The sequence below is a fragment of the Furipterus horrens genome, unplaced genomic scaffold, assembly GCF_987537825.1.
Source record: "Furipterus horrens unplaced genomic scaffold, mFurHor1.1.pri manual_scaffold_9, whole genome shotgun sequence".
NCBI lineage: Eukaryota > Metazoa > Chordata > Mammalia > Chiroptera > Furipteridae > Furipterus > Furipterus horrens.
The window spans coordinates 1,716,787-1,738,325 of record NW_028327179.1 but is presented as its reverse complement, the minus strand read 5'-3'; the positions used below and the strand labels follow the sequence as shown (position 1 = coordinate 1,738,325).

Sequence of the window (21,539 nt, the reverse complement as noted above, 5' to 3'; positions counted from 1 at the left end):
TGGTTCCGCGCCAGCGGTTTCCCCTGCACCCACATCTCATCAAGCACAGAGGGGTCGTCTCCTGGCTGCTTCCCCTTCGTTTCTTAGCTGAAATCGTTTCCCTCATCTTAGGTTAGGTTCCTGGGAAAGCGGACCTCACGCCTGGGTTCCCAGTTTCCAGAACACGGACTTGGTGCCCCTCTGCCCTTGGTCCTGACAAGTGAGGCTTTTCTCTCTCTTCAGGTCCCTGTTACCGCAGATTGTTCTGTATCTGATTTGTTTCAAGCAAGATGTATTCTTGATGCCGAGAAGGCCATCTCGTTGGCCAAGGGGACACCTTTCTGGCCGCCCCTGAGTTCTCTGGACCCAATGCCACTGTGACTTTGGTGGGGACAGGGTGCCTGAGGCCTGCGTGCCACGTTTCTCCTGGGCACCCTGGTTCTTCCTCGTGGGAAACGGTGTCTGGGGGCCATCCCCTTAGGTCCCCTCCGTGCACAGAGCTGGAACACATGCTTTTCTAAACTGAAAAACACGTGTGGGTGCACACGGACGCCGCCAGCCCACACGGAAGGCGGGCGCGTGCTCCTCCAGCCTCACCGTCTGCCTCGCCTCTTGACGCTGGGGGTCTCGCTAATGACCTGGGGTCGCCTGTCGGCTCAGCCCCCCTGGTGCTGATGGGCTTTCCCCTGACACCCCGAAAACATGCCCAGTGACGCGGGGCTCCTGAAGCCCGTTTCTCCGCAGTCCTTTCACCGTGAGGACCCTGAAAACACTGACCGGGAGTCTCCGCGTAGGCCCCCGGACTGGCACACAGCCGGGTGGCTGCGCCTCAGTCCCCCGCTGATTTTCGTAGGCGCGTCTGTTGTGGTTTCTCGGTGGTGCGAGGCTGCCTCTTCGGGTTTGGAAGCAGGGCAGGCTCTCAGCCGGCTGTGTGCCCCCCCCGCCCCCCCGCAGGCAGGGCCCACTCCTGCAGCCGTTGTTTATCCGCGGGCTGTCCCTTTGTAGAAACGCGGCCAGAACGCCCTGTTTTCCTGCTCCGCCCTCCCTGTGCACTGTGAGGACCGAGCGCTGTGCTCGCCCCGTGCGCGGTTGCCCGGAGCAGGGCGGTGTGCACGCACGCAGGTGCTGCTCCCGGCTCCGGCCACGGCCTCCGGGCTCTGTCCTTACCTGTCCTTGCTGGTGCCCCTTTGCTGGTGAGTTCTCGAAAGGGGGAGTGCACAGTGGACGGGGCCTAGCATCGCGTTGGGCAGCGTCGCTGGTTCTGCTCAGCTGGGCAGCGCCTCGCGGGGCCCCCGGGGACCCCGAGAGTGACGCCTGACACTCAGCCTCCACCTGCTCCGAGGGCTGCGGCCATGCCCTCCGCTCTGCGTCTGTGCTGGCGGTCGGTATCGTTTCCGGTTGTCCGGGGGTCTTCCCATGGTCACATTTATCGTTTCTGCCCCCCGTCCTTCTAGACCTGACCCCCTTTAGAGTTGAGGGGTTTCCACTCCTGACCACAGAGGGGGTGCCTTCACGCTACCTTCTAGGATTTGAATCGTTTCTTTTCCTCTCCCCCCTTCCTTCCTCCCCCTCCCTCTCCCCCTCCCTCTCCCCCTCTCTCTCCCCCTCCCCTTGTTGCTTCATCTGTCTGTTCCAGTCCCAGCTGCACTCGGAACTTATTTGCCCCGGGCGTGCATATGAAGAATGGGTCTTACTGTATTTTCTTTCTCTGGTGGTGACACGGCTAATCCAAAGCCCCTTACGGGAGATGTCACTTTTGTCACAGAGCAGCCCCTGTGAAGCATTGAAGGGAACTCCCCCCGACTGGCCACGGGGTCCCCCTGCGGCTGCCGGCCTGCGGGAGGGAGCCGCCCCTGTCACGGACGTCGTGGGTCCCCAGCGCCCCACACACCTGTCGGTAGCTCTGCGCTCTATCGGGAGTGAGCCCAGAGTCTGTGTTCCCACGGTGGCACTGCTGACCCGGTTGTCCCTGCCTTCGCTCTGAGGAAGCTGAGGGGTTTGCTTGCCAGGTGACGTCGGACTGCTGAGAAGTGAGGGTTCCGGGAGCCCTGATTTGGGGCTGTGTCTGAGAGAGCCCCCAGGCCCCGGCGTGAACACGGCTCCTGCCTCCCCGGGGAGCGCTGGGGTCTCAGAGTCCATAGGAGACGTGTGTCTGGAAGGTGCTTCCCCGGACATCCTGGGCTCAGGCCCAGCGGCCACTCGGCTGACCCTCTGCGGGGCCCGGCACAGGGACGATACCCTCTGTCCTGGCTTTGTGAGTCACGTCTGTGTGAGCGCTCCCCAGGGTGGTGCCGTGGACGTCAGGTGCTGAGGAAGGGCGGGGGCAGCACCGCTGTGGGGTTGGCCGCCTGCGTGTCCTCCCGGGCAGTGGCTGTCACCAAGGCCATCATTTTCAGTCCGACACTCGGGGCAGTGCTGTGACTGCACACTGTCCTCAGAGAAGCCCCGTGTCTCGGGAGGAAGTGCCGGAAAGCAGGCCGGGTAGATGATGGATTCCTGATCTTCACTGATCCCTGCAGATCTGAGGAAAGGGAGCAGGTCAGAGACGGTGGCAGCAGAGAGGGGACGAGGCTGAGGACAGCAGGTGGCAGCAAGTGGGGCAGGGCCACAGGTGCTCCCGCGGTGGCGGGGGGGAGGACGGCCGCGGGCCCCAGCGCACAGGCCACCTGAGTGCACGCACACGGGGACGTGGGCGTGTGTACGCGTGCAGGCCCTGCCGAGCGGCACGCTTCCCACCAGCCATGTGCCGTCCTGTTACTGATGTCCACGTGCCCGCCTCACCAGCGACCCTGACCGAACCCTCCCCTGGGCTTCTTCGTCCCCTGTGGACACTGGTCATGAGTGGAAGCCAGTTGTTCTAGAATGTGCCTTGGCCTGGGCGCGTGTGTCGGCTCAGGATTCGGCCCAGGTGCCACGTTTGGGGCCGAGCGCTGCCGAGTTGTCCTCGGGACTGGCTTCCTGTCAGTGCTCAGGGGGACTGTCCCCTCCTGGTGGGGCTGACCGGGCTACGTGGTGAAGGTGCCATCCCCCCGGTTCTCTACTGGAAATCCCCACTTACCCCACCGTGGTAGCGTCGCGGTGGTTAGACGCTTTGAGACGGTGAAAGCGCTCTGTCCTCAGCGCCCCCTGCTGGCGTTCGCGTCTGCAGGGGGGTCCTCTCCCTTGTCGGTGGGGGTCGCATGCTCGCCAGGCGTGGTCTCTGCTCAGAGGGGCTTTGCCCCCCACCCCCCGGTAGCTTCCATGCGCATCTGCTTATGGCATCACCTGGACCCGTCGGCCCCCGATTTACTCTGCGGTTTCCCACCTGTCCCTTCTGCTCCGTACGGTGGTGACCCGATCTGGCCACGTGGCCTCGGGCTGTGGTCCTCGAGAGCCCCCTTGCTCGGTGGGGCAGAGCCGTGGAGTCCACGGTGCCGCCAGGGAGCCCCGGCTTCTCTCAGTGAGGAGGGACGTCAGAAGCCACGGTCTGGGCGGGGCAGGTGCTGCCGCCACCAGACGCCCCGAGGCACCGCCTGCATCAGCCGGAGCGGGGGCGTGTGCGTGTGTGCACGCGTGCAGCTTTGCCCACACAGGCGTGCGTGCGGAGTCCGGGCCTCGAAGCTCACGTCGCTGTCTCCCGCCCCCAGGCTCTTCCTGCTCCGTGACAGCCAGAGCAACCCGAGGGCCTTCGTGCTCACCCTGTGCCACCACCAGAAGATTAAGAACTTCCAGATCCTGCCCGTGAGTACTGCGGCCGCCCCCCCGCCCCCGCCTCTCTCTGGTTTGTTCTCTGCCGCTGCCCACTCACTGGGGCAACATTCGGCTGGAGTCCGAGGGCGGTTTTCCAGCCACAAACTAACCAGACTGTAGACCCTTCTGCATCCGACGATTGCAAGCTCACAGGCGTGACAGGCCCAGCAGTTTCCGTGAAAGGGGACCGACGGCTCCCTCGTACGACGCGGAGATGGCCGCCTGTGCGGGCCCCGCCCGGCCAGCTCGCAGCTGCGGTGGCGGCGGAGTGCGGTCAGGTCGCAGGGCGGCGGGTTGCTGGGGCGGGGAGCCCGGCGAGGCAGCGCAGGCAGGCCGCCCGCTGTGCGCGGTGCTGCGGGCACACGCGGGGCCACGGGCTGCAGAGGCGCCGCCTTACTCCGCCCACTTGGTCCCGGGGTCGGCAGATGGCCTGGCGTGGAGCAGGCCCAGCCACCTCACTGCAGCGCGCCCCCGTGGGCCCCGCCGTGTCCCGCGCCCCCGTCCGCCGTGCCGCAGGCGGCTGAGCCGTGTGTCCGCGGGGCCCCAGCGCAGACCCGGTCAGCCGGGGGCAGACAGACGGCAGCACGTCAGCCATTCCGCACACCGACTGGCGCCAGTGACTGTCCCAAGCCATCTCCTGTGCCACCCAAGCCCAGGGTCATTCTGCCGGGAGCCGGCAAGGCCGTTTCCCCTGCCAGGCACCCCACTAGCCAGGAGACTCTGAGAAGGCTGGCGGCTCTGAGGCTGCGTTCCCCGCACTTAGCCCGGGGTTTTCCAAGCTGGTTTGATCCCGGGGCCTCCGGCCCACTGTCCCAGGAGTCCTGCAGGGACAGCGGGCGGGGGCGGGAGAAGCGGGGCCCCCGTGACGCCATGGTGAGCTGAGAGCACCCTCTTCTCCTGGGAGGGTGGGGCCGGCTCTGGGCCTGAGTCCGGTCCTGCCCGGGTTCCACAGAACAGGGATCAGACCCGGGAACCCTTTGGTTTGCCACACGGTGGTGCCGGCGCAGATGCCGCTTTCTCGGTCCCGGGTGTGGGGTGAGACGGCGCTGATGGCAGCAGAGGCTGTCGTGCCGACCCCAGCAGCCCCACGCCCTGCACGCGCCAGGCGGACCCGGGCAGGCGCGGCTCTGCGCTCGGAAACAGGCCCCGGGAGCTGCTCGGAGCCCGGGGTTTCGGAGCCGCGCGGTGGCTCTGAGTTTACTGGCTGTCGGAGGTGAGAAGCCAGCTGCCTCCCTGGGGCCGGTGCAGGGTGACTGCGCTGCCCGCACCTGGCCTCGCTCTGCCGCCGCCGCAGCCGCACGCTGTGTGGCAGGACAGTAATAAGCTGACCTTGGACGACATGGGTTTGCACTTTCCTGTCCACTTACATGTGGACGCTTTTCAGTAAATGCTGTAAATATATTCTCTACCTTGTGATTTTCTTAACATCTCCTTTCCTCTAGGTTATTGTAAGAAAACAGTGTGTAATGTGTGTAGCGTACAACATACGTGTTGATCAACTAGGAGTTAAGTTTGGGGGGGAGTCAAAAGCTGCACATGGGTTTTCAGCCATATGCCCCTGACCCCGCAGTGTGTGGGGGGGTCAGCTCTGTGGTTCCCTCTGGGAGACCCTCGGGAGTTCCTCCGTTTAATAAAAATGGCCGCCCAGGTAACCCAGCACCTAGGAAAGCCGCTGATCTTATCTGATCTTATTAACCCTTTACAGTGACCCATCATCTGCTTCCTGGTGGGGTGCAGTGGGTGTTGGGGGGCTTCAGGAGGCTGCCCATGAGCACTCCAGGTTCCCGGGCCAGCCTGCAGCTCAGACCCCTCCCACCACTGCCCCAGGGCCCGGGCAGCACCCAGTCCCAGCGCCTCCGGGCTCACCCTGCAGACCCCGGGAGCCAGCCCGTGGGCGGGCCAGGCTGTGACCACGCACACGCACACACACCCGGTCCCGCGCTGCCCGCGCAGGGGCGACCCCTAACCTGGCGGGTGTTCTTGTGTCTTCTCAGTGCGAGGACGACGGGCAGGTGTTCTTCAGCCTGGACGATGGGAACACCAAGTTCTCCGACCTCATCCAGCTGGTCGACTTCTACCAGCTGAACAAGGGGGTGCTGCCTTGCAAGCTGAAGCACCACTGCGTCCGCGTGGCCTTGTGACCGCGAGGCGTCTCCGCCGACGGCCGGATGGCGTCGGCCCCGGGGGGCGCGGGATGCCTGTGCATGGTTGAGAAAACACTTGGATTCTGTATCTTGAGAGCGAAATTGGTTTCTTCGGTGCCAACCACCACGATTGACTGTCTCTTGGACTTTGCAGTGATGTGTGGCCGCGATCATGCGGCCAGACTGGGGCACGGCGGGGCAAGCGCGTTGGAGGACCTGGAGCGGCCGTCTCGGCCGGGCTGCGAGGGACTCGGAGAGAAGTGATTGGAAGTGAACTCTTGCCCTGGAATAACCTTGACAATTAAAACTGCGATGTTTACTTTTTGTACCGACCCCCCCTTTGCACTCCTCTGTCCTCAGTGTCCTTTCAGCCTCGAGGCAGGGGCGTGGCTCCTCAGCGCCCTCAGCGGAGAGACGGTGCGGGCCGGCGGATGGCGGAGGCCACATGCAGCCCCGGGCGGCCCCCTCTGCAGTCTCTGGGTGGACTCAGCTTCCAGACAACCAACACCCCGCCATCCCCAGATACTTGAAACGCTTTTTTAAAAAAAGGTGTCGCCTGCGGTCGGCATTGCCACATTTCGCAGACCAGCCAGGCAGCCACGGCCTGCGAGGCCCCTCCCTGAGCACAGGTGTCCATGCTGTGTTCTTAGGGCGTCACGTCATCTTCCACAATTCAGGAGCCTCAATGTCCCCAACACTCGCGGCCCCACACCCGGCAGGCTGACTCGCGCCGCCGGCGGGAGAGGCGGCCTCCCTGACAGGCCGGCCGCCTCGTCCGCCAGCGTCCGCCTCCCGAGGCACGTCCACCCGCGCTGGAAGGACCGCTGCCCAACCCCTGCCGGGGCCTGTGTCCCCTCGTGCCTGTTCCTCCCTCGGGGGTTCAAGGCTCTAAGAAGATGTCCCCTGCTGGTGGCCTGCAGGAGCTGCGGGTTTCCCTAGTAATGAAGATGGAAGCATTGAAAGAGCCCGGAAATTGAGGTCTGGGCATGATTCCCCCCTCCCCTGCCTGCCCCGCTGACCCCCAGAGGCCAGTGTGGGCAGCGGCGGGAGGCCCCCCCTGCTGGCTTGTGCCCCACAGCAGTCGTGGGCACGGACCAGTCGGTCGCCAGGACACGGCTCCTGGCCCGGGCGCCCGCCACATGGTGCCCTGCCCAGCGCTGAGCCGCCGGGCCAGGGGCGGCCCCACCTTCACGCCTTCACCTCGGTCTCTGACAGCACACAGGCTGCTGTGGGAAAGTGACTTTCTGTCCTAAGTCACCCTTCTGCCGCCCGACGCCGTCCGATGCGCCCTTCTGAGCGGCCGCCACCAGCCTGCACCTCACCCACCGCCGGCCTCCCCGGAAACACAGCTCCGGGGTGCTCCCGTGAGCCAGTCCCGGGTTTGGAAACACTTTTGCTTCATAGGCCGCGTTCTGGTGGTTTTCCACGACTGTTATTCCGATGAAGAAGCTTCGGGAAGACGTTTCCAACCATCGACGCGCAATCACGTCGTCTTCCGTTGAACCCCGTTCATCTTTGGAACAGTTGACCGTCGGGCGAGTCCCAAGTCACCAGCCCTGGCGGCGAGCGCCTTGAACTCCCCGAAGGGATTGGCCCTTCGGAACATTCTTACACATTCTTCTCTCCACTGGCCGGATGTGACACCTGAAGGCCACCACCGACACCTGGCTGCGGTTTCCTTCCCTGTTTACATAGACCAGTGGCCTCCAGTGAGAGGAGCCCTCAGGCCTGGCCCGCAAACACCCGGCCCTGGCGCCCGTTCATGTCCAGAAGCACGCGTTTCCTTACGAAGGCCAGCAGAGCTCGACTCTGACTCCGTCTCCTATGTAGCTGGGGTGGCCCGGCCTTGTGTACCCCCCGGGCCACAGTGAGTCATTGGCGAGCTTAGACGCGGCCCAGTGCATGCCTGGCCCCACCCGGCTGGGGGGGCCCCCCCGGCACCGCCAGCCCCCAGGGGCGGCGGGCTCCCACCGCCAGCCGGGGCTGAGGGACATGCAACTTCTCCTTTTGTATCTACATGACATGAATGTAAGCGGGACAGCTCAGGGTCGTCCGGAGCCCTGTTGCGTCTTTCTCTGCCTGCGATCTCCTGTCGGAACGACAGCCCCGGGCAGCAGCCTGGACTACAGAGAAGGAAGAGGCCGGCTCCGGGCGCGCCTGCCCTGAGGGCTGAGACTTGCAGGACACTTCCCGTTTGCTACGCCTCGAAGAAATATGTGCCTCAGTCTAGACGTTTTGTCTGCTTTTTCTGCACGTAACACCTGACACTGTGACCAATCGGCTCCCCTCTGGGGGCGGGACTTGCTCGTGGTAGCGTGCGATGTCCAACGAGCCGCAGTGACCGCGGGTGGCCCCACGTGTATGCGTTTTCAGGGGGTGCAGACGTTGTTCACTTAGGAGACAAAACTGTATTCTATGTGCTTTGCTCCTCTTTGTATGTAGCTCCTTCGCTCATGAACCTAATCGTGAACTTTCAGGTATTTTTGTACCAATAAGGGACTGATAATCTGTTTCTTGTAATTTGAAATAAACATTAATACAGTGTTCTTCATTTTCTATTGCGTGTAGTGTCTGCTTCTGTACTTCGACGGGCCAGCCGCTGAGGTTCGATTCCTGGTCAGGGCACACGCCTAGGCTGCAGGTTCAGTCCCCAGTCGGGGCATGTACCGGAGGCAGCCAGTCCATGTTTCTCTCTCCCTCCAAAATCAAGAAAAGTATTTTTAAAGGAAAACCTTCGTGATGGTCCAGAATGCTCACCATGTGCTGCTTTGCGCTCGTGGAAGAGCTGGAGAGGACCCGCGGGGACGGGCACGTCCTCCCGCAACCACATAGCAGGAACACGGGCCCCGGAGGGCGGCAGAGGGGGTCAGGTCTCCACTCGGGGTTAGCAAACACCTCAAGAGGCCCGTAGAGGTGCCCATTGGACGAGTCTGTGGCATTCGTCCTGCTCCAGCGGGACAGTTCTAGTGGCAGGCACACCGGTTCTCCAGTCAAACAAGGAAGGGCAGCAAGGTCAGGAGAGGTGCTGCCTCGCGTCTCTGCTCCTGGAGGTGGCCTGCGGCCTGATGTACCCCCTCCCGCTGGGCCGCCCCCCCCCCCCACCAGCAGGAGCTCCTCGGTGGCACCTGGGAGCTTACCGTCACCTGTTGTCAGGAAAGTCCTGTGTCTGGCAGCTCCCCCGCGGTGGCCCCTGAGCAGCGCCCAGCCCAAGCCCCAGCTCCATCTCCATGTCTCCCTTCCCAGGCTGACCCGTCAGGTCCACTCCACCGTGGTGCCCCTGCCCACAGCCACTCACTCCCAGACAGGGCCGTAGGCTCTCGCTGCCTCAGGTGCTCAGCAGCCCCCCGCCCAGCCGTCGTTCTGCCGGGCTTTCATTCCAGCAGAGCACCGCTCCCCCAAACAGCTTTTAAACCTCCCTCGTTCGGGGAAAGCCCGGGGTCTTTAGCAAAGCGTGGGCACTGTAGAAGAACGCACTGATGACTGAGGAGACCTCCCGTGGCCTCGCAACACGGGCTACAGAAGTGACCTCAGCTTTCAGGCACAAATCTGGGCCCGACCTGATTGGCGGGAAGAGTCAGGGTGTCACTTGGCTGAAAGCAAGCCGCCCATTCCAGGGGAACACACACGCCTGCACCACACACTCTGGAACAGTCCCGGTGGGACTTTGTACAGAGGCCTCTGTGGTCCCTTCCCGGATGACAACACCTGCCTCGTAAGCGGTTTCCTACCCTGCCCCGCAGGTGGCCCTGAGCCACTATCGCCAGTCACGGCCAAGTCCAAGCTCAGCTCCTGGCAGGCACTGGTCTGACCTGGGCTGAACTTGACCTCAAAGGTCGACGTCAGACCTGGAGAGAACCGTGCATTCCATGGGCTTCAGGACAGCCCTCCACACTTCTGAGTTCTTGTCGCGGCTTCACTCTGCACCCAGCAGGGAGCACTTCGGGAAGGATTCGGAGGTGAGGACCTGAAACGAGTCGCGGGGGGCACCCTGCAGGGTCAGGTGGCTTTGGTCCTGACCTGCCTGTCGGATTTCTCCCCCTAGGGACCACCTGGGACCCTGGCACTTACAACCCAGACTCAACAGCCAAACATTAGGGGTGAGAAGTTGGTCCCCGGGGGCAGATGTGTGGGGCTCAGCTGCCCTCTCTCTTCGGAGGCAGGACTGGCTCACGGCCCTGCAGCTCAAGCACTCTGGGGCGTGGGGTCCAAGGGTCATGTGCCTGAAGCCACTGGGCTCAAAGGGCATGGGCTGTCACTGCAGTGTCACAGAGCTGCCGGGCGGAGAGTCACGCCTGGTCGCCCTGAAAGCGGGAGCTGAGCCCCCAGGGCTGCTGTGGCCGTGGCAGGGTCTTGCTGAGATGGGACCGGCCCACGGTCTTGGATGGGTGATGCGGAGGCCGGTGTCTCGGCTGCAGGCAGCTCTCGGTGACCACGGGGCCGTGGGGCCCCTGGACCAGACCCCGGGCCAGCAGCCACGGGCTGGTGACCTGGCCGGCCGCCCCCCGGGCAGCACGCTGCCTTAGGTGTGTGCTTTCCTTTAACAAGCCCGGGGGAGGGGGTGCGCTTGAAATCACGCTGCAGGTTTGACGTGCGTGTGCCCGAGGGCCCCATCCAGATGCCGAGGGCGTCACCTCCCAGGGGTTTCCTACGAGCTCCAGTCCGCGTCACAGAAAGCCTCGCGTCTCAGCAAAGCAGGGGCGTGGGAGTCCACACGCCGTCCCCAGAGCTGAGGACGTGGCTCCAGCGCTCTGCAGGACGCTGCTCAGTGCAGATGGGCGCACGGCTCACTGGGGGCGAGGGTTTACCGCTGCCACAAATTAATGTTTAACCAGCACACGAGGCCGAAAGCTCACAGCCCGGGGAGCGTGCAGGTCTGAAGCTGCCCAAGCGGCGAGCCCACCCGCTTCCCGCGGCCCGATCCCCAAAGCCGGACCCCCTCGGCCGTCAGGAACACTAAGTCCCAGCAGGGAAGGCTCTGCCCTGGCCTTTGATCAGACTGTGACTGGCAACACCTCCACCTTGACCTGTCCCTTCACGATACAGAACCTCCGCCTGACGGTAAGTCACCAGCTGGAGGGGACGCTGGAGTTTCCCGCTGTCCGTCACGCCGCCAGGTGGAGGCGCGGCAAGGCTGAGGGTGCGGTGCAGGGTCCCTGCTGTCACCTGTCGGGTGAGGTGGGTGTGGGCCTGACAGCACAGCCGGGACAGACAGACAGACCTGCACTCGGCTCCTCTCTCCCACTGCACCACGCAGCTGGGCGCTGGGTCCCCCTGAGCCTCCGTTTCTTCCTCTGTGAAATGGGGGCTTCCTGAAAGCGTAAGGATTAAATTGCATGGTGTCTGGAAAATACCTGGCCTAGGAGAGGTGATTCATGAATGTTAATACTCCCCTTACCTCCATCCCATATCTATGAGACCTTTTGCTTCCACGTTTGATAAAAGTGTGTACGTATTTCTACCGAGATGGCTTTTCCTTAGGAAAAGGTCTTCCCACGCTGTCATGGACCCCATCATTAGCACTGCGCATCGTCAGTAGCCTCCCGTGCTGTGCGGCTGTCTTGCTAGTTTATGTGGTTGGAAGGACAGATATTCTTACCAATAACTCAGTGAAATCGCTCAGCGTGGGCAGCTGGGAAAGGGGATCACGTAAGAGTTCTCCTCCGAGGCCATGAGCATCGACTTCTCTGCTGTCCTGAAAGCGCTGCCTTTCTGTTCAGGGTTTAATCTGCCAGGAGGGGGAACCAGTTAAATGCCACACTTCCCGTGTGCCGACCAGCGTCCCCACGCCACTTGCTGCTCCGTCTTCCTTTCCTGAGCTTATTCCACATGTGTTGGTTTTTCTTTCTTTGTGGGGTTTTCCTCTTCCGGGCACACTCTCCTGGCTCATTGGTCACGTGTGTGTCCTTGCATCACAAACAGCACGCTTTGCCCTGACTGGCATGGCTCCCTGGGCTGGGCATCATCCCACTAAGCGAAAGGTCTCAGGTTCGACTCCCGGTCAGGGCCCACGTCCAGGTTGCAGGTTCGGTCCTGGTTGGGGTGTGGGAGAGGCAACCGGTCGATGTTTCTCTCTCACACGGATGTTCCTCTGCCTCTCATTCTCCCTCTCTTCCCCTCTCCCTAAAAATACATAAATGAAATCTTTAAAAAAAATAAAAGAAACAGGACATTTTCACAGCTTCGCCTGTCTTGATAAGTGTGGAGCAAAGACTCCTGGCATTTTTTCCTTTCTTGAGGCTTTTGCTTTTCTATTTGTATTTACTTTAGAGTCCACCGTCTGGGTTGGGGTTTGATTACCAAGTCTGGCATCAGTTCGTCCGTGTGAGGGAGGTGCAGATGTTTGCACTGAGGGCGTCCTGCCCAGCAGCGGGCACCCACTCTCATAGACGTGCGGTCCTCCACACCCCCTCTAAGCCGGTTTCCTCCTGTGAGCCCGGCACGCCCTCGCTGAAGCTCAGCCCTGCCGTCCTGTCCTGCCGTGAGCCCTGGCCTGTCTTCAGCACGGCAGCTGACCCGCAGTCCCCCAGGTGGGCGGGCAGGTTCTCTTCGGGAGCCTGCCTTCCTCACCCACCCCACTGCTCCCCATCTTTCTGTTTCTGCCTCACCGCCCGACCTCAGGCCTGTCCACTACCTCCCGCTCTTGCCCCCGCAGCCCCCATGGCTCCCGGAGGGAAGCTGGAGTCGTTTTCACACGTGCAGACTGCGGCACGTTGGTGCCCATGAGTGTTTGTGGGACCAGCCGTTGCTCGGAGCACAGTGCCGGCCCACCTGCCTCGCTGTCCCAGGGCCTGGGCCCAGCCCCCCCACCCCCAGCTCTGCGCACATGCCAGGCCTCTGCCAGCAGCCCCCCTGCCATGGAGCAGCCCCAGCCGAGGCCCCAGCCCCTGGCCCGCTCAGGCCCCGGCGGCCTCCACCCCAAAGGCACGGACTCTGGGAAGAGATGCCACTGGACAGCTCTGCAGGTGGCATTCCTGGCTCCTGACAGCCCCAGGCCCGAGAGTGTGTGCACATATGTGGGGGTGCGTGTGCATGGTGCGTGTGGGTGCGTGGCATGCGGTGGGAGCATAAGACCCTGCCTGCCACTCCCGGCCTGGGGCAGCTCTCCCTAGGCCCCTTCCCAGGTTCACGGGGCTCAGTGCTCACCTTGTCCTGCACTGCCCGCCCCGCCCAGGAGGGGGGGATGCCCACCCGCTCTCTGAGGAAATTGCTGTGAACACTGGCGGCGTCCGGGGTGAGGGAACGGGGCTTTGGGTCAGATGGGACTGGGTCTGGGTGCCCACCTGCCCCTGCTTCTCCCTGGCCGGGAACAGGGACCGTGGCACGCTTCGCCTCCGTGCCCCCGGGCTGGGGTCCTGGTAGCACCCGAAGGGAGGATGGAGGAGCAGACGCAGCGTGTGGCCCGGCATGGTTGCAGAGCGGGTGCGTGACTGGCCCTTTGTCGCCCCCGGGGCAGACCCCAGAGGGTGGCTTGCTCAGAGGTTGCCCAGAGTCTCCGGCAGACCCGGCCGAGTCTGGGTCCCGCGCAGTGAGCTGGGAGCCCAGGACCCCCGACCCTCGGCCCCCTGCCCCCCAGTGCCCGCAGGCTCTGCTGCCCCTCGGCCCTGCCCTGCCCTGCCTGGCCTTCACGTCCTGGGTGGGGCAGGAGGCGGCCGAGGGGAGACGCTGCCGGTAAGTAAGCAGACGAGCCGCTGCTGTGATTGGCTTTGGGAGGCGGACACGATCTGCCTAGATGGCAATCACAGAATCACATCCTCCGTGCCTTTAGCTGTCACCAAGGAGAGGAGGGAGGCAGGACACAGCCAGCGAGGCCGGGCCGTGAGTACCGCTCTTTGTCCTGGCAGCCCGGGGCGGACTGGGCAGCTGGCTCCCGGGGCTCTGCCCTGGGGCTGGGGACCCCCACTGGGCTGGTTTCCGTGGCAATGGGGAGGCTACGGGAACTTTCTGAGGAAGCCGGTGTGGCCCTAGTCGCCTGCTTTCGGCTGTCCCCTCTAAGCCGCCCGTCAGGCCCGTGCTCTGAGCCACGAGAGGACAGAGGAGTGAGTGGACGCTGCTTTCCCACTGCTTCCTGGTGCCCGTGGTAATGGGAGGCGGGGGCCGGGACACGGGCTGGAAAGGGGGGCGCGCAGCCCGGTTTGCGTGGGGTGCAGCCCTCTTCGCAGCGAGAGCCCAGGGTGGCCCCACAGGGTGCTGGTGAGACGGGGCTGGTGTTTGTAATGGCCGGGGAATGGGGGGGACCTGCTGCCGGGTTTTCTGTTCTCCCCATCCCCAGGGGAGTCTGTGCGCGCAGCTGGCCTGGCTTCTCCCCTCAGTCCTATTTCTCTCCAACGCTCCGAGAGCTGGGCTCCTTACAGCCGGCTCGTCGCTCCCGTCAGACATTTTCCCTCTGAAGGAGCAAGAGCAGAGCAGACCACGGCAGCTGAACAGCTAGCCCTCCGTGGGCTTCAGGGGCACCAGGGAGAAACAGACTCGTCCCGCCCAGGGACAGCCCGCGAAGTCCCCCCCAGAGTCATGGATGTCCTGGAACAATCCAGATGTAGGCGCACTGGGGGGTGCCTGCCCGGCTTAGCCAGAGCATCCTGCCGCCTCGGTCTTGCCCCCTCTCCGGGCACGTGGTGCCTCCGCCCACAGCCTGGGGGGGGCAACACAATGGAAAGAAACCCACCCCTAGACCTCCACAATCCAGAGACCTAGCCGGGAAGTGCATTTCCAGCTGCTGCCCCTCTGCACGATGGTGTTCGTGGAAGCCTTGCCCTGTCCCCTCGGGAGCTGCGTCTAAGCTGGTGGTCAGGGTGGGGCTCCGGGGAAGGGCAGCTCCCGCGGTCTGCAGTCTCTGCGTGCAGCTCCCATGGGTGGGCATGCCTGGACGCCTGGAGCCCAGCGCTGGGGGTCTGGGGGCACAGGGTAGACACGGCCTTGGAGGAAGGGCTCCTGTCCCCGCCATGCTCCCCATGGGGGCTGGGTCCTGTGAATGGTGGCAAGGGACCCTGGCCAGAGGGAACCGACCTGGCCGTGCGGGCCCCCCGAGCCCCGTGCGGAGCCGCAGGGAGCCCTGTGGGCTGACACAGCCCTGCCTCCCGAGCTGTTGCCGCGTGTCCCAAGGGGGCCCCTGTGCTGCTTGGCAGAGCTCTGTGCCTACTGAGACCTGCAGTGACCTCTCAGCGTTTGTTCGGTTTTGGGGAGCGGAGACAGGTGCTTCTCCTGGGCATCCACGGCCGGAGGCTGTGCTCAGCCTCTCAGTGGGGAAGGGGCAGGACCCCAACCACACTCTTGGTGGCAGGCGGTGCCCCAACCCACGCCCAGGCTGGAGCCCCCTCTGGGGTGTGTGGGCTCTGAGTCCTCAGGCCCCGTGAGGACACAGAAGGAAGACAGTGCAGGTGGTCACGGGTGCCTGGCCACAGGTGTCCGGGGCGGAGGTCAGCTGCAGCACCGGAAGGGCCCGCAGCGCCCTGAGCCTGTGTGGGCGGCGGCAGCACGTGCCCTGCCGGCCGGGTGTTGAGCATGTGGCTGAAGTCCCGTCTGTGAGCATGCGGGTCAGTCTCTGGGCCATGGGATGGAAGAACCGAAGGCCCGTGGGGTCTCAGGATTTGACTTGGGGGGGCCACCAACACAGGCTTCTGAGCCCCTCGGTGACGGGCCAGCCCTGTGCCCGGGGAGCAGTGGAGAGTCACAGCGAGTCCAGGAGCCAGAATTTGTCACTGAACTGAACTGTGCAAAACACAGACACTCCCACAGAGTGTGTCAGAGCTCCCTGCACGGACTCAGCACCGCAGGTGACCTAACAGACCATAAATCAGCCCGTGACCCAGCCACCGGAAGGGGCCGCTGTTATGAAAGGAAGCAGCCAACCAGAACATCATGTTATGGTCTCGGGTCTACGGGAGAGGCAGGTGGCTGTGACCTTCCGCGCACTGCTAATGTGACTTCAAGAGGAGGAGGAGAAGGGGGACAGGAGTCACAGGAGAAAGTGTGAGGCGGGAGGAGAGATGCTTCCCACTAAGAACAACGTCCCCTGGGATGGCGCTGCCAGAAAGTGAGACGGGGGAGGACAGCGAACCCCCACGAGCGGGTGGTTTCCACGCAGACGCTTCCGTGCAGCGAAGGGGAAGGGGACGGATGCGATTTGAATCATTTTAAGTTAATCTTCAGCGTAGCCGAGTTCATTAAGCGTTCGGTTCTGTCGACACTCATGGGATGACTGATAAAAGCTCGCAGAGGCGGGGTACTCAGGTGGTGACATGTTCATATCACTCGTGCCTTTGTGGAAAGAAATGGGGCAGCACACCATTGAACTGAGAAACACACACCTCAGCCCCACGGTGAGGGGGTCTCTGAGGGCACGGGGGACAGGATGGGGTAGCTGTGTCACTGCCTCACGGCTACGCCCCGCCCCGCCCTGCAGCCTCCGCGGACACCTCTGGGGGACGCGCGCCGTGTGTGGGTCTCCCAGGGGCATCCCTGCTCTGCGGGTGAAGTGGGGTCCACACGGTGTGAATGGCCCTGTGGGCAAAGGAATCAGGCCCACACACCCCATGACGGCCGCCGCGTGAGTGGTCGGGTAACTGCGACAGGGTCCCTGCTGCTGCCGCCCTGTCCCTTCTGCTGTTGCTGAGTAAGGAATGTCCCAGTCAGCGTTAATCCCGTCACCGTCAGCTGCTGGCACACGGGTGGGGATAGCAGCGTTTCCCGCGGGGACACAGCGGAAGCCGTGACACTGCTTCCTAAGGGTCCCTTTCCGTACAGAGCTGGTGGCCAGCAGAACGCGGGGTCAAGGCTGCCTGTTCAGTGGGGGTGAGTGAGGAACGAGGACCCTGTCCTCTGCTGCCAGACCGTCCCCTGGAGCCGGATTTGTGTTGTGTCTGCCCCTCGCCCCTGACGTCTGCCAGGCGCCCCGGCTGCCGAGGAGTGGCGGCTGCCCTTTGCCCTCTGACTGAGTAACAACGACAGCCAGACACAGAGGGCACTGCAGGCAGGTGTGCCTGCCACCAGCGGCCCCTCGCTGCCCGTGGCCACGGGAAAAACGGAGGCTCAGAGCGGCCACGAGGTCAGCCGACAGCTGGACCGCCTCTGCCCGCAGGGCGAGGACTCAGCCCCTTTACCCTGGACCCGGGTCCGCTGACCTTGGCACTCCGGGGCCGCAGAGACGAAGGGCACTGTCCTGCTGGACTGCAGTCCTGAGGGTGCCAGGAGGCGTGGCGCGAACCCCCCGTCCAGAGCAGGCTGGCCGGGCACCGGGAGGCTCTCTGGGGCTTGGCCTTGACCAGGCAGAAGCCACTGCCCATCCGGTTGGGCCTTTGCTGGACCTCCTGCCAGGACAGCGAGCTCTAGGCTGGCCCAGCTTAGGCTTGGAGCGTGGAGGGGGGGCTGACAGACATGCAGGGAACCTCCACAGGTAAACGAGCTGGAGCCCCGGTTAGAATCCCCTGGGGAGCTCGGGATCATGGTCATCGCGCAAGGGCGGTCCGTGGCCCCGCTGCCCCGACACGCCCCCGGCCGAGAGCTGTCCCAGCCCAAGGCTTCCGTTTGTGAGAACAACAGGACGTCGGGACAGCGAGGGCACCGCTGTGAGGGCTCAGGGAGAAGCTGGTGTCCCGAGTGGCTGGTCTCGAGTACTTTTTGCAGTTTGTCACCCTGCGTTCTGGCCAAAGCGGCTGTGTGTGCGCTGCTGCAGCCTGAGCGCAGGGGCCGCGGCGGCCCTGGCCCCGCTGGTGGGCCGTGGGCTCCCGTCAGCTTGCTCGGCCTCCGTCTCCTCGTCTGTGACAAGGGGGAGCTTCCCCACGGTGCTGTGACACAGACTCAACAAGAGAGGCAGCCGCACGGAGCGCTCGGCCCACGTTAGTTCACGTGGCTGTCAGCCCTCCCCCACGCCAGCCCGAAGACCCCATTTCAACAGAATGTCTCGATGTACCCCAGGCCGCAGGAGCGGAAGAAAGCGGTAAGGGCGAGGTCTACGACGTAAGCCAGTGTGAGGCCCCTGGCTCAATTACTAGTGGCTCCAGTGGGGCCCCTTCGGCCCCGAGGCCAGAGTCCCCGCTCCGGCGTCCGCCCAGCCATGCACCAGCCCCTGCTCCCTGCAAGTCTACGCCCGCCCTAAGGCCACTGCCTCACAACGGACCCTGGGCTGCTGCGGGCAGCCTCCGGCCCTTCCTGGCTTTCCTCGCCTATCTTGATAAAAGAAAAGCATTTGCAATCTTTCCCCGCTGTTCCAGGGGAGAGGAACCGGAGTCTGTGACTCCAAGAACATGTCTGCCCCCGGGCCAGGAGGCCTCAGCCTCTCTCCCTCCTGGGGCTCAGGGGGGCCGGCCCAGGCGCAGGGCTGACCGGCCGGGCTCCCGAAACAGCTGCTTTCTCAGCAAGCCCAGCAGCACTCAAGCTCCCGCCGAAGACCATAAGGAAGTTTCCAGCCATGAGACGTTTCTAATGCTAAGGGCAACAGTCTGTTAACTTGCCTCAAAAAAACCCAAAATTCTCTAAGTTCTTTTCTAACCCTTCAGACTCTAGCGAACACCGAATACTCGAGAAACTGACGGACTTAGCATGTGTGTCAGCGGCCAGCAAGCCTGCGAACGATCAGAACAAGCCCGGGAGCCCTGGCGGCAGCTCCGTGGCCTGGAGCGTCGTCGCGGACACCAGAGGGCTGTGGGCTTGACCCCCGGCCCGGGTGTGCACAGGAGGCAGCCCGTCGGTGTTTCTCTCTTGCACTGACAGTCCTGTCCTTCTTTCTCTTTTTCTGAAATCAGCAAACACAGCCTTGGGTGGGGATTAAAACCGACCCACAAGAGGCTGGTGGCCACACCCAAAGGGTCTCGGACCACCGGGGCTCCTCCCTGGAACCCTCTGGACCGCCCCTCCTGCAGCCTCTCAGGAAGCAGGCACAGGGCTGGGCTGTGCTGGGCCATCCTGACGTGACCAGATGCCGAGCCCAGGGGCCAGGGGCAGGACGGTGTCAGCCCCGGGCCATGCGGACAGGGTACTTGTTAAGCGGGGGGGGGTGAGGCTGGTGCCAGCGCTGCCCCAGGCAGTGTCAACAGAGGCCGCTCGGGGCCGGGCGGGGGGAGCAGCCCGGCCTTTATGACCGTCTCCCTCTCCCAGCCAATATTTGCCCGTCTCGGGGCAAATGTCAAACAGATGCGCAGTGAACGCTGGATTCTCGGGGGTTGGCAGGGAGAGCCTCCTAGGAAGGTCTGTGTGGAAAATCACCAGCAAGTCAACAGCGGCGACGCTGAAGCAATAAGCAGGTCTTATCTCGCACTCTGACCGGGATATTGCGCTGGGGAGGGCGGGGGCGGGCGAGCATGGGTCCATCTGTTGTTTCTCGAGGCAGCTGCTGCTCCCGGAAACAGGCATCTTTCCGACCGTCACCAGGCCCATCCGCCGGCCTCCCCTGCGCGTGGCGTGGGCTGCCCCTCGCTCACGCAGAGAGAGGCGCTCGGATACCTGAAGGCGTTGGGAACAGTCCCTGGCAAGGGGCCAGTGGCGAAGGGAAAGGCCATGAGCCTTGGCTCCTATATGGACTGAAATTCTCGTGGGTCAGGATGAGCTTGTATGCAAGGTTCAGTCCAACAGGAACGAAGGGCATGTCCGCATGATGGGTCACAGCCGTAGCGGCGGGAAGGCGTCACTTTCTGCACTTACATCACAACGGGGGGAAGGAACTCAGCGAACAAGCGGTTTGTAAAGGAACAACGCGTGACCACGGAGCGCGGGGAACTGTCGAAGGTGCCGGTCAGCGTGGACCAAGGTCAGGAAGGCCTGTCAGGGCAAACCCCAAGGGGAAGGCTCGCCCCCACCGTTGGTGGTTACGCGGCAAAACGGCCATTCTGAGTGCTCCACCGTGGGACGGGACTTTGGTTTAAAAAAGAAGTTTTGAGGGTAAATTTGGCCATAGAATTTTAAAACACTGAAAATATGTGTCTCTGGCCCAGGCTGGCATGGCTCAGTGGACTGAGCACCGGCCTCCCCAGTCAGGGCGCAGCCTGGGGTGCGGTCAGGCCCCCAGTTGGGGGCGCACGACAGGCAACAGATTGATGTTTCTCTCCCTCTTTCTCCCTCCCTTCCCCTTCCTATAAAAATAAACAAATAAAAGATTAATAAAAATATGTCTCTATAAAAATTTGTTCTAAAGAAATTATACGGTAAATGCTCTTCCTTTTACACGTCGTTGCCGTAAAACAAAGCACTCAGAAACGCCCGCGTTTTCGGGAACAGCTGTCACCAGGGCCGTCCCCCCGAGCTCCTGCGACGGCCAGGGCGGCCCTGTGAACGGGCTTGTTTCAGCCGAGGTCCCCCGCAGCTGGAGTTACCCCGGCCCGCGCCCCGCGTCCGAGCCCTGTGGTTCGCGGTCCTGAGCGCCACGGGCTCCGCCTCGGGCCGGGAAGTCCGGAGTGAGAGGCGGTGCCTTCCACGGCCTGGTCGATGAGACGCAGGTGCGGGGAACCTCAGGCACGAGCGGTGACGCTTCCGTTCGCTGTGGCCACAACTCAGACGGTTCTCTTAGACCCGAATGGCTGTCGGCTGCATTCGCCAGGTGAAAAATGGACCCAAAACACCGACAGGATAATGGACCTCGAAGAACCTGAAACGGTCCCTTCGGCGTCTGCCACCCTGTTCCCGCGGCCGTCGGGAATAAAATCTGTCTCTGTCATTAACAAGTGCCCTGTGAACAATTTCCCTGTAACACCTTCAGCCTCGGAGAACACGTGCCCCCCCCCCCCAAGAGGCCAACCCACAAACAACAGAGAACAGTGCGGAGAACCCGGTCTCAGGGCGTCGCTACACTGTTTGTAGTGCACGTGGAATCGTCCCCCGTGGGAAAGTCTATCTTGAATTAAGAAGCTTGGGACCGTGGCAGGAATTCAGAAACGCGTCTCCCGTGGAACATGCAATCACCTCTTGCGATAAAGAAAACACTCTGGAAGTCCACATGTCACCATTTCAGTGCCAGGTGCCCAGTTTTCTCGGCGGTGGTCCAGTTCCCTGCTTTGAAAACAGGTGATTCTCCTTCCCCACGGACGCCCCAAATGTAGGCTCACCCGCTTGCTAAAGTCTCCGTGTGGTTTCGTGGTCGGCCCCGGAGGTGCCGGCGTGGTCAGACGTGGACACGCACATGTTCATCCGTGTGCAGACCTGGAGCCGGCCCCATGGGCTTTCTGTGCTGCTATTTCAGCAGGTGCTCTGCTGGGCACACATTCTTCCCATTTGGGTTATTCTTGGTGAGGTCCCTGTTTCAAATGGCCTGAAAATTCAGGGCTGGATGCTGTCTAGGGACCGGAAGGCCGGATGCGGATGCGCCCCCTGCAGAAAACACCTGTGCCCCAAGCCCTGCTCGGCCATGAGTTCAAAGCTAGTGCATTAGCGTATATTAAATAGTGTGTCTCAGAAGAAACACATCAGCAAGTTCCGTCTTGATTAGCTGATAACAACATGAGCATAGACTTGTGGGGACCCGGCCCTGCATCTTTCCCCAGGAGCACGTCCACAGAGCCTTCACGGACCCTTCACCCACAGGTAACCGGAATCGCCTGCATGTAGCTCACGGGATGAGGAAAGCCAGCGTTCTTTGTGAAAAGCAGATTGAATATGGGGGTGGCTTTGTGTCTGGTGATGACTCACGAAGGGAGCCACCTCGAACCCCGACGGCCTTCCCCTCCCCTGCGCCCCTGTGGCCCCTAAACCAGCCTCCCTGTGGTA

The 21,539-nt window shown here is 62.9% G+C and overlaps 2 protein-coding genes across 3 annotated transcripts in view; both read left to right on the top strand.

Annotated features, from left to right (window-relative positions):
* The window catches only part of GRB10 (growth factor receptor bound protein 10), a 49,615-nt gene extending 41,207 nt beyond the window's left edge, over positions 1-8,408 (top strand). Inside the window, exons 14-15 of the mRNA XM_090287000.1 lie at positions 3,606-3,699; positions 5,703-8,408. Of these exons, the coding sequence (XP_090143126.1) occupies positions 3,606-3,699; positions 5,703-5,849 (241 nt within the window). The 3' untranslated portion in view covers positions 5,850-8,408. The remainder of the gene's footprint in view (positions 1-3,605; positions 3,700-5,702) is intronic.
* A 1,338-nt stretch (positions 8,409-9,746) lies between these two features.
* The window catches only part of DDC (dopa decarboxylase), a 37,485-nt gene continuing 25,692 nt past the window's right edge, over positions 9,747-21,539 (top strand). Inside the window, exon 1 of one of the 2 annotated variants that reach the window (XM_090286999.1) lies at positions 9,747-9,808. The gene's annotated coding sequence lies outside the window, so the exon portion shown is untranslated. Of the gene's footprint in view, positions 9,809-10,624; positions 10,911-21,539 lie in introns of those variants that run through there. The other variant, XM_090286998.1, reaches the window with a different exon arrangement.